The following is a 14,664-nucleotide window of genomic DNA, read 5'->3' as shown; positions in this document are numbered from 1 at the left end:
AGGTGTATATGCGCAGGTGTATATGCGCAGGTGTATATGCGCAGGTGTATATGTGTAGGTGTGCCTGTATGTACACATGTGCCCACGTTTATTTGTGGGTGTGTGTATGTTTGTATTTGTATAGTTATCTGTGTGGGTGTGTATGTGAGTAGGCGAATGGGTGTGTTTATACTTCTATGTGCCTGTGTATATGTGTGTATGTATGTGAGTGTATGTATGTATGCATATATATGTGTATATATATGGTGATATGGTGTATATATGTTGAGATCTATCTATCTATCTATCTGTCTATCTATCTGTCTATCTATCTATCTATCTATATCTATTTATCTATATCTATCTATCTCTATCTATCTATCTCTATCTATCTATCTATCTATCTATCTATCTATCTATCTATATCTATCTATCTCTATCTATCTTTATCTTTCTCTTTTTCTCTGTCTCATATATGGTGTGTGTGTATATATATATATAATAATATATATATATATATATATATATATGTATGTATTAGTATGTATGTATGTATGTATGTATGTATGTATGTATGTATGTATGTATGTATGTATGTATGTATGTATGTATGTATGTATGTATGTATGTATGTATGTATGTATGTATGTATGTATTATATGTGTGTGTGCATCTATATATATATCTCTGTATAGGTATATCAATCAATCTATCTATCTACCTCTGTGTGTGTGTGGGTGTCTGTAAGTGTAAAAGCAATAGAAAATACTTTCCTGCTAATTTTTCTCCTTAATAATTAAATGTTTACAAGCCATTATATATATGTTGCTAAATATAGATACGCTTATATATATACACACACATACACACACACATAGCTATACTAATATATACATATATATGTGTGTGTGTGTATGTGTGTTTGTGTGTGTGTGTATGTTTGTATGCATTTGTACAAAATAGATTTTGTGTTTGTGCATGTGTATATGTGTGTGTGTGTGTGCGTTTGTCTCCGCCGTCCAGGTTGCTTCCATAAATAGAAATTTCTGGAAACTCTAAGAAAGTCAACATATGGAACACGTTTGTCATGAGATTCGAAGAATTCCTAAACACTGATCTGTGACTGTAAGCACACACACACACACACACACACACACACACACACATACACACATACATACATACACGCATACATACATACACACACATTCGTACGTACATACGTAGAAACATACACACATTCTTACATAACACATACATATATAGATACATTCGTATATATATATATATATATATACACACACATATATATATATATATATATATATATATATATATATATATTATATATATATGTATACATATTAATATATTACATTCACATACACACATATACATGCCAAAACAAACACCACATACATACATACATTTATAGATACAAATATACATACATACATGCATACGTATATACATACCATAATACACATACACATACATCATTCATACATACATACCTACATATACACACACATACATACATATATACATACATACAAATATAGATACATATATATATATAAACACATAAATACACACACATATATACACACACAAACATACATACATACATATATACATACAAATATCGATACACACACATATATATATATATACACACATACACACGCATATACACACACACACATATATACATTCATACATGCATACATATACACACCATTACATTCATTGTCAGTGGGGGTGGTCAGCATTGATTGTCATTATATAAAACCTGTACATTAGAAGTTTTTTACTTTATTTATTTATCCATTTATGCTTCCAAAACTTTCACTATTGATTGCCATATATGGAATGTCTATTACCCGAATGTAAACAGCAGTTGACATTCAACATTCTTAGACAAAAAGCCCAATATGACCACCACTAACAACACCATGCCAATAATAATAATAATAATAATAATAATAATAATAATAATAGTGGCTTCAAGCTTTTGCACAAGGCCAGCAACTTCCGGGGGAGGGGTTAAATTTGTTTACATCAACACCTACCCCCCCGCTCAGTACACAACTGGTACTGGTATATATATATAAATATATAAATTTATAAATAAGGATAATATCGATATTTAAATATCAATATTATTAAGTGGCCAGCATGGGAAAAAATACCGTACAAAGGTAATAATTTTTTTATAACTAAAAATAAGGGTGTCCTCTCAGACACCCTTATTTTTAGTTATATAAATATATATATACCACAGAAATAAGGGTATGAATACAAATTACAAATAATTAATGAAACAGAGAAATACATTTGACAATCTAACAATTTATTTACATTATTATATAATATAAAATATAACATAACAACCAATTTTTAAAAAGAACACAAATAAAAAAACAACAAATAAACATACACACACAGACACACAAATATATACACACATCTACACACAAAATATCTCGTTACACAATCCAACTGCCGCCAAGCACTGCAACACCCAGGCACCCGTCACACATCACAGTTTCACATTCCCAGCTTTCCACCTTCTCCCGATCATTTTCATTTTCATTTTCCCTGTCACTCAAACAAAAATCCGACAGCAGCTCTGTATCAGCTGATAATTAATGTTTGAATAAATAAACAGATCGAACAGCAACGAGGGGTTGGGGGGTTGGGGGGGGGGGGAAGCTGGGCGCGGTTACAGGTCACATGTTCCGATGCCTGTCGATGCCTGTCGACAACCATGTGAGGAGCCGTGTCGCCATATGCGTCCCTATATTTACAGATGCACGTGTATTTGTGTGTGTGTGTGTGTGTGTGTGTGTGTGCGTGCGTTTATGTTTGTGTGTGTTTATGTGTGCATGTGTGTGTGTGTGTTTGGTTTTGTTTGTATCTCTCTGTCAACATATGCTTAGGTATGTTATGTAATTATCTACACATGTATTATGTAGTGTATATATATATATATATATATGTATATGTATATATATATATATATATATATATATATGTATGTATGTATGTATGTAAGTATGTGTGTATATAATTTGTCTCACTCTTTTACTCTTTCTCTAATATATATGTCTTTATATATACATACATATATATATATATATATATATATATATTATATATATATATATATATAATATATATATATACACACACACATATATAAACATATATACATATATATGTATATATTTTAAATATATATATATATTATTAATAAATATATATATAATATATAATATATATATGTACATATACATCTCTATTTGTATCTATATCCATATCTATCTATGTACCTATCTATCTATCTATTTGCGTGTGTGTGTGTCTGTGTGTCTGTGTGTCTGTGTGTGTGTATAGCTGGCCGAAACTTCAAAATCACTGTTATCAATAATCTTGTTCAAGAATAAATTTATACCCTACAAACACACAGATCAACCTGTCAAATTAATGTAAAATTTTTTTTTATCATAACTGAAACTGGAGTTACTAATTTCCATAACACTTTATTTAATGCCAGGTGTGTTTGTGCTTGTGTGTCTGTGTGTGTCCGTGTGTCTGTGTGTCCGTGTGTCTGTGTCTGTGTGTGTTATAATAATGAGCTTATTGTGTACGGGGCTCAGATGCATTACGGCTTGTCAGAAAAGAATAAAACAGGGGACAGAAAGCAAACATGTAAGTCAAGAAGAGAAAGGCAGTAAGTAATAAGGGTCTACATCACATGCACAGTTCACAGAATAAAATTCTCCCCCCCCCCCGTGCCATGGCCCATTAAAGGGCACCATTCGAGCGTGATCGTTACCAACGTTGCTTCACTGGCACTTGTGTTGGTGGCATGTGTAAAAAGATTCGAGCGAGGTCGTTGCCAGTACCGCCTGAGTGGCCCCTGTGCCGGTGGTATGTAAAAAGCACCCACTGCACTCTCGGAGTGGTTGGCGTTAAGAAGGGCATCCAGCTGTAGAAACACTGCCAGATCAGATTGGAGCCTGGTGCGGCCATCTGGTTCGCCAGCCCTTAGCCAAAATCGTCCAACCCATGCTAGCATGGAAAGCGGACGTTAAACGATGATGATGATGAACGAATTAGAATATGAATAATTTAGAACTGGAGATTTCAGGCAAGTTGATCATCATGATGATCATCATCAACGTTTAACGTCCGTTCTCCATGCTAGCATAGGTTGGACGGTTCGACCGGGGATCTGGGAAGCCAGGAGGCTGCACCAGGCTCCAGTCTTATCTGGCAATGTTTCTACAGCTGGATGCCCTTCCTAACGCCAACCACTCCGTGAGTGTAGTGGGTGCTTTTTACGTGCCACCTGCACAGGTGCAGGCGAGGCTGGCAACGGCCACGGTTGGATTGGTGTATTTATGTGCCACCGGCACGGAAGCCAGTCGAGGCGGCGCTGGCATCGGCCACGAGTCGGATAGTGCTTTTACGTACCACTAGACCGGATCTGGCTGGTTCAATTCAATTTCGATTTCGCTTGCCCCAACATGTCTTCGCAAGCAAAGGGGGTTGGCATGGGTGCCTGTCGGTATGGTCGGATTGGTGGTATTTACGTGCCACCGGCACGGAAGCCAGTGGAGGCAACGCTGGCATCGGCCACAAGTCGGATAGTGCTTTTTACGTACCACCAGACCAGGGATCCTGGCTGGTTCAATTCGATTTCGATTTCGCTTGCCCCAACATGTCTTCGCAAGTAAAGGGGGTTGGTATGGGTGCCTGTCATACGGTCGGATTGGTGTATTTTACGTGCCACCGGCACGGAAGCCAGTGGAGGCAGCGCTGGCATCGGCCACGAGTTGGATAGTGCTTTTTACGTACCACCAGACCTAAAAAAAAGTCAATGTCAATTTCTTCATGTTTTGCAGCCAAATCAGCAGAAACAGTAAAATCCAAAGTGCCAGCCAAACTTCATGAACAAGAGAAGGAACTGGAAGACTTAGCGAAACTGCAAAAGGAGAAGGTCAACCATGCAGTGTTGCAGTCTTCGAGTGATATCAAAATTGTTGAGAATAATGGGAAATCAGAGAAGACATTAAAGACTACAAATAATGGTAAGTTTCTGCTCCATTCCGTTCCGTGTTCTCCTATCAATAATGCTCACTTTAGTAAGGAATGAGACGTTTTGGCACAGCCCTCTCGGCATTGCTTGTTTGACTCTGCTCATTCCTCACTCACTTATTTCATATCAGACCTTTTCCTTGCTTTTCTTTTTTTTCTTGTTTTCCTTGTTTTAATGCTTCTCTTCCCCTCTCTCACGCTTTCTCTACACTCTCTCTATTTCCATCTCTTTGTCTTCCTCTCTTTCTCTCCCTCTCTCTCTCTCTCTCTCTCTCTACCCTCTCCTCTCTTTCACTCTTTCTCTGTTTATGTGTGTGAGAATATTTCTAATTATGCGCCTGAGGAGAGGAAAACTTTGTTACTTGTGTCTGATTAAGAATCGTAATATCTCTCTCTTTCTCTCCCTCTTTCCCCCTCTCTCTCTCTTTCCCCCACCTCTCTCTCACCCCCTCTCTCTACTTATGCATATGAAGAGAGAAAAATAGTTATGTCAATCATGTTCAATTAATAAATTGTAATGTTGTTCTCTGTTTTCTGCGTGCAAATGCACGTGTGTGTGTGTGTGTGGTGTGTGTGTGTGTGTGTGTATGTGTGTGTATTTCTCTAAAATTCTACTGTCATCAGAATAGGACGAATATCCAGTCAACTGTGCCAAATCATGAACAGCAGTGCCTAATCATCTCATCCCATATTTTCATATATGTATATATATATTATATATATATATATATATATTATATATGTTGTGATGTGTGTGTGTGTGTATGCTAGCAATTCTGCCAGTTTGCCACCATTTGCAGTAATCCCTCGACTATCACAGGTGTTACATTCCAAAACTCCCTGCAATAGGTGAAAATCTGTGAAGTAGTAGTGTATATTTTTTTTTTATTATTTTCATAATTTGTTTATATTTATTTCATTATGAATGCAAAACAACACCATGGAGGAATCGATGTAATCTTAAATGATAAACCATGATAGATGAACCGCACCAACTGATTTTGGCCACTGCCAGCCTCTCCTGGCACCTGTGCCGGTGACACATAAAAAGCACCCACTACACTCACGGAGTGGTTGGCTTTAGGAAGGGCATCCAGTTGTAAAAAACACTGCCAGATCAGACTGGAGCCTGGTGCAGCCTCCTGGCTTCCCAGACACCGGTCGAACTGTCCAACCCATGCTAGCATGGAAAACGGACGTTAAACGATGATGATGACGATGATATATATATATAGTGTGTGTGTGTGTGTATGAAGGAAGAGCATGAAGGAACTTGTAGACATTTCAATAATTCCATTTTCAATAATTTCTGTAATTGGTTATCAATAATCAATAGTCGTAATCACGAATTTATATTACATACTAGATCAATCATCAATCACATCGTGATCAATGATTGAGCTAATATTGTATTATTTGTAATCACTAATTTATTGATTATTGATTATTGATTATTGGTTATTGATTATCTATTAGAGAAATTATTGAAGTACCAACAAGCTGCTTTCTGTTACTTTTTGGTATGGCACTGACAACCGGTGGTCTGCCGGTTGGGATGAGGACGGACCCTGTTGATCAAGATCTACAGATTAGCCTGCTTGTGAAATTAGCATGCATGTGGCTGAGTACTCCACAGAGACACAGTACCCTTAACGTAGTTCTCTGTGAGATTCAGACACCGGTACTTCGTCGGTATCGGCGATGAAGGTTCCAGCTGGCCCGATCCACTGAAAAACCTGCCCGTGAAATTAACGTGCAAGTGGCCGAGTACTCCACAGAGACACAGTACCCTTAACGTAGTTGTCTGTGAGATTCAGACACCGGTACTTCGTCGGTATCGGCGATGAAGGTTCCAGCTGGCCCGACCCACTGAAAGACCTGCTCGTGATATTAACGTGCAAGTGGCCGAGTACTCCACAGAGACACAGTACCCTTAACGTAGTTCTCTGGGAGATTCAGACACCGGTACTTCGTCGGTATCGGCGATGAAGGTTCCAGCTGGCCTGACCCACTGAAAAACCTGCTCGTGAAATTAACGTGCAAGTGGCCGAGTACTCCACAGAGACACGTACCCTTAACGTAGTTCTCTGGGAGATTCAGCATGACACAGAATAAGACAAGGCTGGTCCTTCTGTAATTACAGGTACGACTCATTTTTTGCCAGCTGAGTGGAGTGGAGCAATAAAGTGAAATAAAGTGTCTTGCTCAAGGACACAGGGCACTGCCGGGAATCGAACTTGTGTCCTTGCAATCGTGAGCTGATTAGCAAAGAAGATAGCTGGAGCCTGGTGCTGGCCAACCTCAGGCTTGCCAGCTCCTGTCAGGCTGTCCAACCCATGCCAGCATGAAAAGCTGATGTTGAATGAAGATGAACATGATGGCGGTGCCCCAGCATGGCCACAGCTCGTGAGCTGAAACTAGATAAAATAAAATAAAATAAATGATGAAGATGATGATGGTGATGATGGTGGTGGTGGTTGTGGTGATGAAAATGATGGTGATGATGGTGATGATGATGATGATGGTGATGATGATGAGGATGATAATGATAATGGTGGTGATGATGATGATGATGATGAGGAGGAGGATGATGATGATAATGATGATGGTGGTGATGATGATGATGACGATGACGATGACGATGACGATGACGATGATGATGACAATGATGATGATGACAATGACGATGATGATGATGACAATGACGATGACGATGACGATGACGATGATGTTGATGACGATGATGATGATGATGATGATGATGATGACAATGACGATGATGATGATGACAATGACGATGACGATGACGATGACGATGATGTTGATGACGATGATGATGATGATGATGATGATGATGATGACGATGACGATGACGATGACGATGATGATGATGACGATGATGATGATGATGATAATGATGATGGTGGTGATGATGATGATGATGATAATGATGATGATGGTGATGATGATGATGATGATAATGATGATGATGGTGATGATGGTAATGATGATGATGATGATGATGATGATGACGACGACGACGATGACGACGACGACGATGATGATGATCTACAAGTTATTTATTAAAGCAGATGAAAACCTAATAACTCTTTGTGTTTATTAAATCATAATAAAGTAATAGAATTCTATAAAAATTAAAAACATCTTTTTAAATGTTGTCTTTCTTTTTGTGTTAAATCATTGTTTTGAGTTGGAATCAATTGTTTATGTAAATTTGAGACATGCCAATATTAATTTGAGATGCCTTTGGTGTATCTACTCACACACACACACCACACACACACACACACATTCTATGTTGTATCTTTTCCATTACCCTAGTCATCGATGGGAACAACGGCAAAGTCGTCTCCTCCGTGAAAAAAGTCAGGAAGATCGGAGCGGCCAAAGGAAGCAAGCCGAAAGTAGAAGCCAAAACAGAAGTTGATATACCCGCTGAAGGTATTCACAACACATTCCAGGACAATCTGTTTGAGGATGATCTTCAAGAGGCGAAAAAAGCTGCTTTCAAGAAGGTACGTGAGATTATGGATTACATCAGGTAGAGATAATCCATTATGCTTTAATACCGCCAGGGCCACCATCACCATCGTTGCTTGGCCCTTCAGAGCTTTTAACTAATCCATTCTTTAACACTTCATTAGTAAAAGGAATCCACTGCGGTGGCAGTGGCGGCAGTGATAATGGTGGTGGTAGTGGTGGTGGCGGTGGTGGCGGTGGTGGTGGTGGCAGCGGTGGCGGTGGTGGCAGTGGTGATGGTGGCGGCGGTGGCGGCGGTAGTGGTGGTGGTGGTGGTGGTGGTGGTTGTGGTGGTGGTTGTGGCGGTGGTGGTGGTGGCAGCGGTGGCGGCGGTGGTGGTGGTAGTGGTGGTGGTGGTGGTGGTAGTGGTGGTGGTAGTGGTGGTGGTGGCGGTGGTGGCGGTGGTGGCAGCGGCGGCGGTGGTGGTGGTGGTTGTGGCGGTGGTGGCTGTGTGGTGGTGGTGGTGGTTGTGGTGGTAGTGGTGGCAGTAATGTTGATGATAATGATGATAACTATTCTTTGTCGACGTTCTTACCAAAATCCTTCTGTCTTTTCCAGAGTTTACCAGAAAATGTGGCTTTCGAAGAATCCCTTGTCAACAGCCCAGAAAATGATATCAAGGATTTGATAAAATCTTCAGAATCCATAGCAAAATATCTCTTGGAAACCGGACGATTTGATAAACTCGACCAGTCTCTCCGGGATGTTGTCAGAATTGGACTGGTACGCTTCTTTTCTAACCATATTTTGTCTTAAGCGTCAGAAGACTGTAGCTCTTGTACATCTGTAAGACCGAGGCTTTTGTATAATCGTGACACCACAGTTCTTGTATGTCAGCAAGGCTGTAGATCTTCTTGTATGTGTGTAAGACATTATTTATTCCAACGGGACATTTTTAGGTTGGTAGGTAACTTCAGTTTCGTGGCCTTGAGTCAAATATCTCCCTCGACCGTACGGAATATCAGTCTGTGGGAGTGAAGACCTGTTGAGCATGTTGTACTGTATGTAGTACAGGTATGGCTGTATGGTTAAGACATACCCTTCTCAAATATGTGGCTTTGAGTTCATTCCCACTGCACAGCAACTTAGGCAATTATCTTCTACTATAACCCCAGTGTGATTAATGCCTTGTGAGGAGTTTGGTTGATGGACACTGACAGAACCCATCATATAAATATAAATATATATATATATATATTATATAAAATATATGGATGTATATATGTGTGTATGGATATATGTGTGTATGTATGTTATATATATATATAATATATATATATATATATATATATATATATATATATTATATATACACACCACATTTTCATGTTGAATCCAAAATGGAGATGAACATCAATTTCTTTATGTGATCAGCTCAGAGAATTCTTATGATACCTCCCTTGTTACTTCAACCTTAGCGAAGGCAGAGGTATTGTTTTCAGTTATGTTTGTTTGTTTGTTTGTGGCCAAGATATCTCAAGAACCACTAGATGGATTCAGATGAAACTTTCATGGATGTTTGGTCCAATGGCTGGCAGGAACTGATTAGATTTTGGGATCGATCTCATTCCGGACAAGGATTCTGGATTATTTTTCCTGTTTTCTTACTTAATTTTTAAAAGCGGTCAGATTCATTTTTAGTATTCCCGTTTGTAAGAGCAGTCGAGTTTATTTCAGATATTCTCATTTAAAAAAATCATCCCTGGCTAATCGTTGAGAGGACATTGGTGTTGCCTTGGTGGAGGCTTGCGTTCTCTGTAAGCTCTTGTTTATTTTTGTTTCAATATGCACAAGGGGTCATGAAGCCAATTTTCTAATTTTTTCTTTTTTTCTTTTTCTCTGTTGTTCAGATGTCAAAGACAGAAGCAAGTGAATACAAGAAAATGGTTCTGGAATATTATGAGAAATTGGTTGAATTAAGAGAAGCTGAGGAATTACAGAGTAAAGTAAGTGTCAGAATGTGGCGTTTCATCATCATCATCATCATCATCACCATCACCACTATCACCACCACTACCATCATTATCATCATCATCATTATCACCATCACCATAACCCCACAACCATCATCATCATCATTATTATTAATATTATTATTATTGTTGTTGTTGTTGTTGTTATTGTCATCATGATTATTATTATTATTATTGAGTGAGAGAGCAGTTCATGCCATCAAAGTGACACTGGGGTAAAATATACAAAGCCCAGTATACCCATCATGACTACCCGTCTGATAAGGGTACACCAGGCACATGCATCACAACCATATGTGCGCGACATAGTGATCTCATATCAAGATAAACAGCACATGACCTTGCATGTGGGACCCAGTTAGAATTTTCTTCTGGTCGAGTAACCCATCCTGCTCAAAAGGTCCCTGATTAAGGTTGTTTAAGGACGTTGAACGAAACAAACCCATGTTCCAGAGGTGAATTATTCAACCCCAAAGAATCCCTCTCAAACATGGCTATGATGCTCCCCCACTACTTCTGCTCGTGATCAGAGATGCACATATCGTCAGCCTCTAAGGGACATGCTCAACTGGTTAAGGTCAAACAACTGACAAGCAAATCTGTGGTATTGAGCAGAATATTTGCTGTAGGCCATCTTTTATACCAAGACAAAACAATGTACATGATAACACTTCCAATCAGTTAAGATCAGAAGCCACGAGAGCCACTGCCTGGTACTGCATCATATTATTATTATTATTATTATTATTATAGTTGTTGTTGTTGTTGTTGTTGTTATCATCATCATCATCATCATCATCATCATTATTATTATGATTATTATTATTATTATTATTATTATTATTATTATTATTATCATCATTCTCTTTCAGCTGAACGCCCCTCCCTTGGACTATGCCGAACAAGACTACGTGATGCCATTCAACGGTGCTGGTGACACGCTGGACAACAGGATCTACCCATACGGTCAGGTGGAGAGCGCTTCGGAGGACAGCAGTCGCTACGAGGACAGCAACGAAGACAGCTACCCGATCGACCCCAGCGTCAATGCTCAGTCCGAATACGTCGACATCCCGGCCGATGCCATTCAACAGTCTTACAGCCGATTCCCAGACATGAAGCCGGAACTCGTTCCGGTCAGTCGCGAAGAAGAGCCACAAGAGAACAGTGATTGGCTCACCGGACTTTTGGAACAAGCAAACTATGGAGGTAACTAGTTTTGACCGTCACGTCATTATCGACGGGGGTGGACAGAGGGACGGATTGACAGGCAAATAGACGTACCATATTTAAGGGTTTAAAGGACACAGTTTGGGTATGAAATACAAAATACATACACACGTGGTTGTGTGGCAAGAAGCTTGCTTCCCAACCACATGGTTCCAGGTTCAGTCCCATTGCATGGCACCTTGGGCAAGTATCTTCTACTATAGCCTCAGGCCAACCAAAGCCTTATGAATGGATTTGGTAGGTGGAAACTGAAAGAAGCCTGTCATATATATAGATATATATATTAGGTTGGTGCATTATTATTGCGGCTTTTTTTCAATAAATTTTATTCAACAAAAAATTTAAACAAAGCACCAAGCAGTAATTGAAATAGATGGTGAATATTCTCCAGAATAATCATTTAAAGATGTTTTTGTTATTTATACAACACACACACACACACATATATATATATAAATAGAGATAGGGGTTGTAAATGCATGGACCAAAAATCTTGTGAGTGGATTTGGTAGACGGAAACTGAAAGAAGATATATATGTGCATGCACGTGCATGCTTGTGTGTGTGTGTGTGTGTGGATGTGTGTGGATGTGTAAGTATGTATATTTACCAATTCCGTCTTGTCTTTTTAGGGTATCCTGAATCTGAAAGCGTCTTAAACACAATCTCAGACTCCCAACCAACATCACGAGCTGAACGAGAGAAAATACAACGGATTATCGGTAAGGATGTTATTCCTGAAAGACTTGTCTCTGTGTCTTAGTGTGTGTGTGTGTCTCTCATTGTGGATGGGTGTATACAAGGGGGTACTGAAAAGTTGCTGGCTTTATGGATATTGTTAAAGGCCTGATTGGAGACCCAACCTTCTGAGTTCTTTTACAGGGTTTAGAAAAACTGAAGGACCCCTGCAATAAGTGTGTGAATCTGAGAAGGGAATATGTTGAATAAAATCATGATCAACTGATCCTCCTCTATTTTCTTTTACCCACAGCCAGGAACTTTTCAGCATCCTACTTCATATATATATATCCGTATATATATATATATATATATATATATATATATATATATATATATATTTGAGTAGTTGAATGAATTATCTTATTAAGGATAATTCGAATTAACCGATACCTGGGTAGCAAATTCACATCAGAAAGAACACGGTTGAAGTTACGTGCCTAGGGCATAGATTACGTGCTTTCGTGTGGAAATTTGTATGTTTATTTTAAAAATATAAATGTATGAAAGAATGGAACTGAACGACGAATTAACAAAATTCCTTTATTTTCGACATATGTTTCGAAGGCTACATATTCCTAATTGCGAAGGAATAAGGAGTACATTATGCCTGGTACTGCATAAGTCAAACAACTGACAAGCAAATCTGTGGTATTGAGCAGAATATTTGCTGTAGCCCATCTTTTATACTAAGACAAAACAATGTACATGATAACACTTCCAATCAGTTAAGATCAGGAGCCATGAGAGCCACTGCCTGGTACTGCATCAGGGCATCATGAGAGCCACTGCCTGGTACTGCATCTATTATTATTATTATTATTATTATTATTATTATTATTATCATTATTACTATTATTTTTAAGGCAGTGATCTGGCAGAATTGTTAACATGCTGGGCAAAATGCTTAGCAGCATTTCATCTGTCTATGCGTTCTGAGTTCAAATCCTGCTGAGGTCAACTTTGCCTTCCATCCTTTTATTATTATTATTATTATTATCATTATTATTATTATTATTATTATTATTATTATTATTATTATTATTATTATTATATTATCATTGTTGTTGTTGTTTCTGTTGATCTTCGCAGAGAGTGTCCTTGCCCGAAATGCCTTGAAAAGCTCAGAGGAATCTTCAGAATTGGAGAATGAAGATGAAACAAACGAAGAGGAGGAGGAGGCGGAGGCAGAGGCAGAGGCAGAGGCAGAGGCAGAAGAAGAAGCAAACAGGGAGAACAGCCTGCGGGAAAGGATGCGGCTCAGAAGCAGAATGAACAGTAGAATACCACGCAGGAAAGTCGAGCCCATAGCCTTGTCGAAAAAGACGCCGGCCCAATCGAGCGAGCGACGAGACAAGAAAGCAGAAACCAAAAAGCAAGGTTTGTCCCAATATTTCGTTTTTGCAATATTCTAGATGCTAATTTATGCATTGAAGTAGATTTCCTTTTTATTGTGGGTGGGTCATCATGCCAATAAAAAACATGCACACATACACTGGTTCTTTTTCACTTCGCGGTGCATTCTTCTGATTTTCCAGCTCCTCTTCAGACGGCCCTACCAGTCAATGTAATCAACTAGAGTCCTCTCCCCTATTATTATTATTATTATATTATTATATTATTATTATTATTATCATTATCATTATTATTATTATTATTATTGTTTGTTTCAGATCCAGAATCAAAACGAAAATCTGCCTAAAAAGAGTCGCCAGCTCCCTTGTGACCAAACTAAACCTATGACCCCAAGACAGAGCAATGTCTTGGGTCCTCAATAAAAGTTTTAAAAAAAAAAAACAGAAATTGAAAAAAAAAAAATTAAATTAATGAAAAATAAAAATATATAAAAAAAAACACACACAGAAAAAAAAACAACAGGAAAAAAATGATTTTAAAAATTGCAAAAGCGAAAAATGTAAATTAATTAATAATTTCATTAATGAAATAAAATTAAGAAAAAAAAATAAGAAACCGGGACAGTGAGAACGGAAAAGGAAATTTGGAATTTGTTGTTTGTATCATCTTCAACATTGGAACCTCCTAAGATAATCTGCCAACATATTATATACAACCCTGAGAACCCTCATCCCATCCCCAAA

General features: G+C 38.4%; 1 protein-coding gene and 1 long non-coding RNA gene across 2 annotated transcripts in view; one reads left to right on the top strand and one right to left on the bottom strand.

Annotated features, from left to right (window-relative positions):
• Positions 1–650: 650 nt before the first annotated feature.
• The window catches only part of LOC118760984, a 15,367-nt gene continuing 1,353 nt past the window's right edge, over positions 651–14,664 (bottom strand). The window contains exons 2-3 of the long non-coding RNA XR_004997076.1: positions 2,456–2,464; positions 651–664 (exon numbers count right to left, since the gene is read on the bottom strand). This is a non-coding gene — a long non-coding RNA (uncharacterized LOC118760984). The remainder of the gene's footprint in view (positions 665–2,455; positions 2,465–14,664) is intronic.
• On the top strand, positions 4,853–14,418 carry LOC115227423 (uncharacterized abhydrolase domain-containing protein DDB_G0269086). Its single transcript, XM_029798256.2, has 8 exons — positions 4,853–5,078; positions 8,428–8,621; positions 9,184–9,348; positions 10,476–10,571; positions 11,471–11,807; positions 12,460–12,549; positions 13,658–13,945; positions 14,239–14,418. Exons 1-8 carry the CDS (start codon positions 4,868–4,870, stop codon positions 14,265–14,267), a joined length of 1,410 nt encoding a protein of 469 aa, XP_029654116.2. The 5' UTR covers positions 4,853–4,867; the 3' UTR covers positions 14,268–14,418.

This window comes from Octopus sinensis, unplaced genomic scaffold (genome assembly GCF_006345805.1).
Source record: "Octopus sinensis unplaced genomic scaffold, ASM634580v1 Contig03081, whole genome shotgun sequence".
In the NCBI taxonomy this organism is placed as follows: Eukaryota; Metazoa; Mollusca; class Cephalopoda; order Octopoda; family Octopodidae; genus Octopus; species Octopus sinensis.
This window is presented reverse-complemented; position numbering and strand designations above follow the sequence as displayed.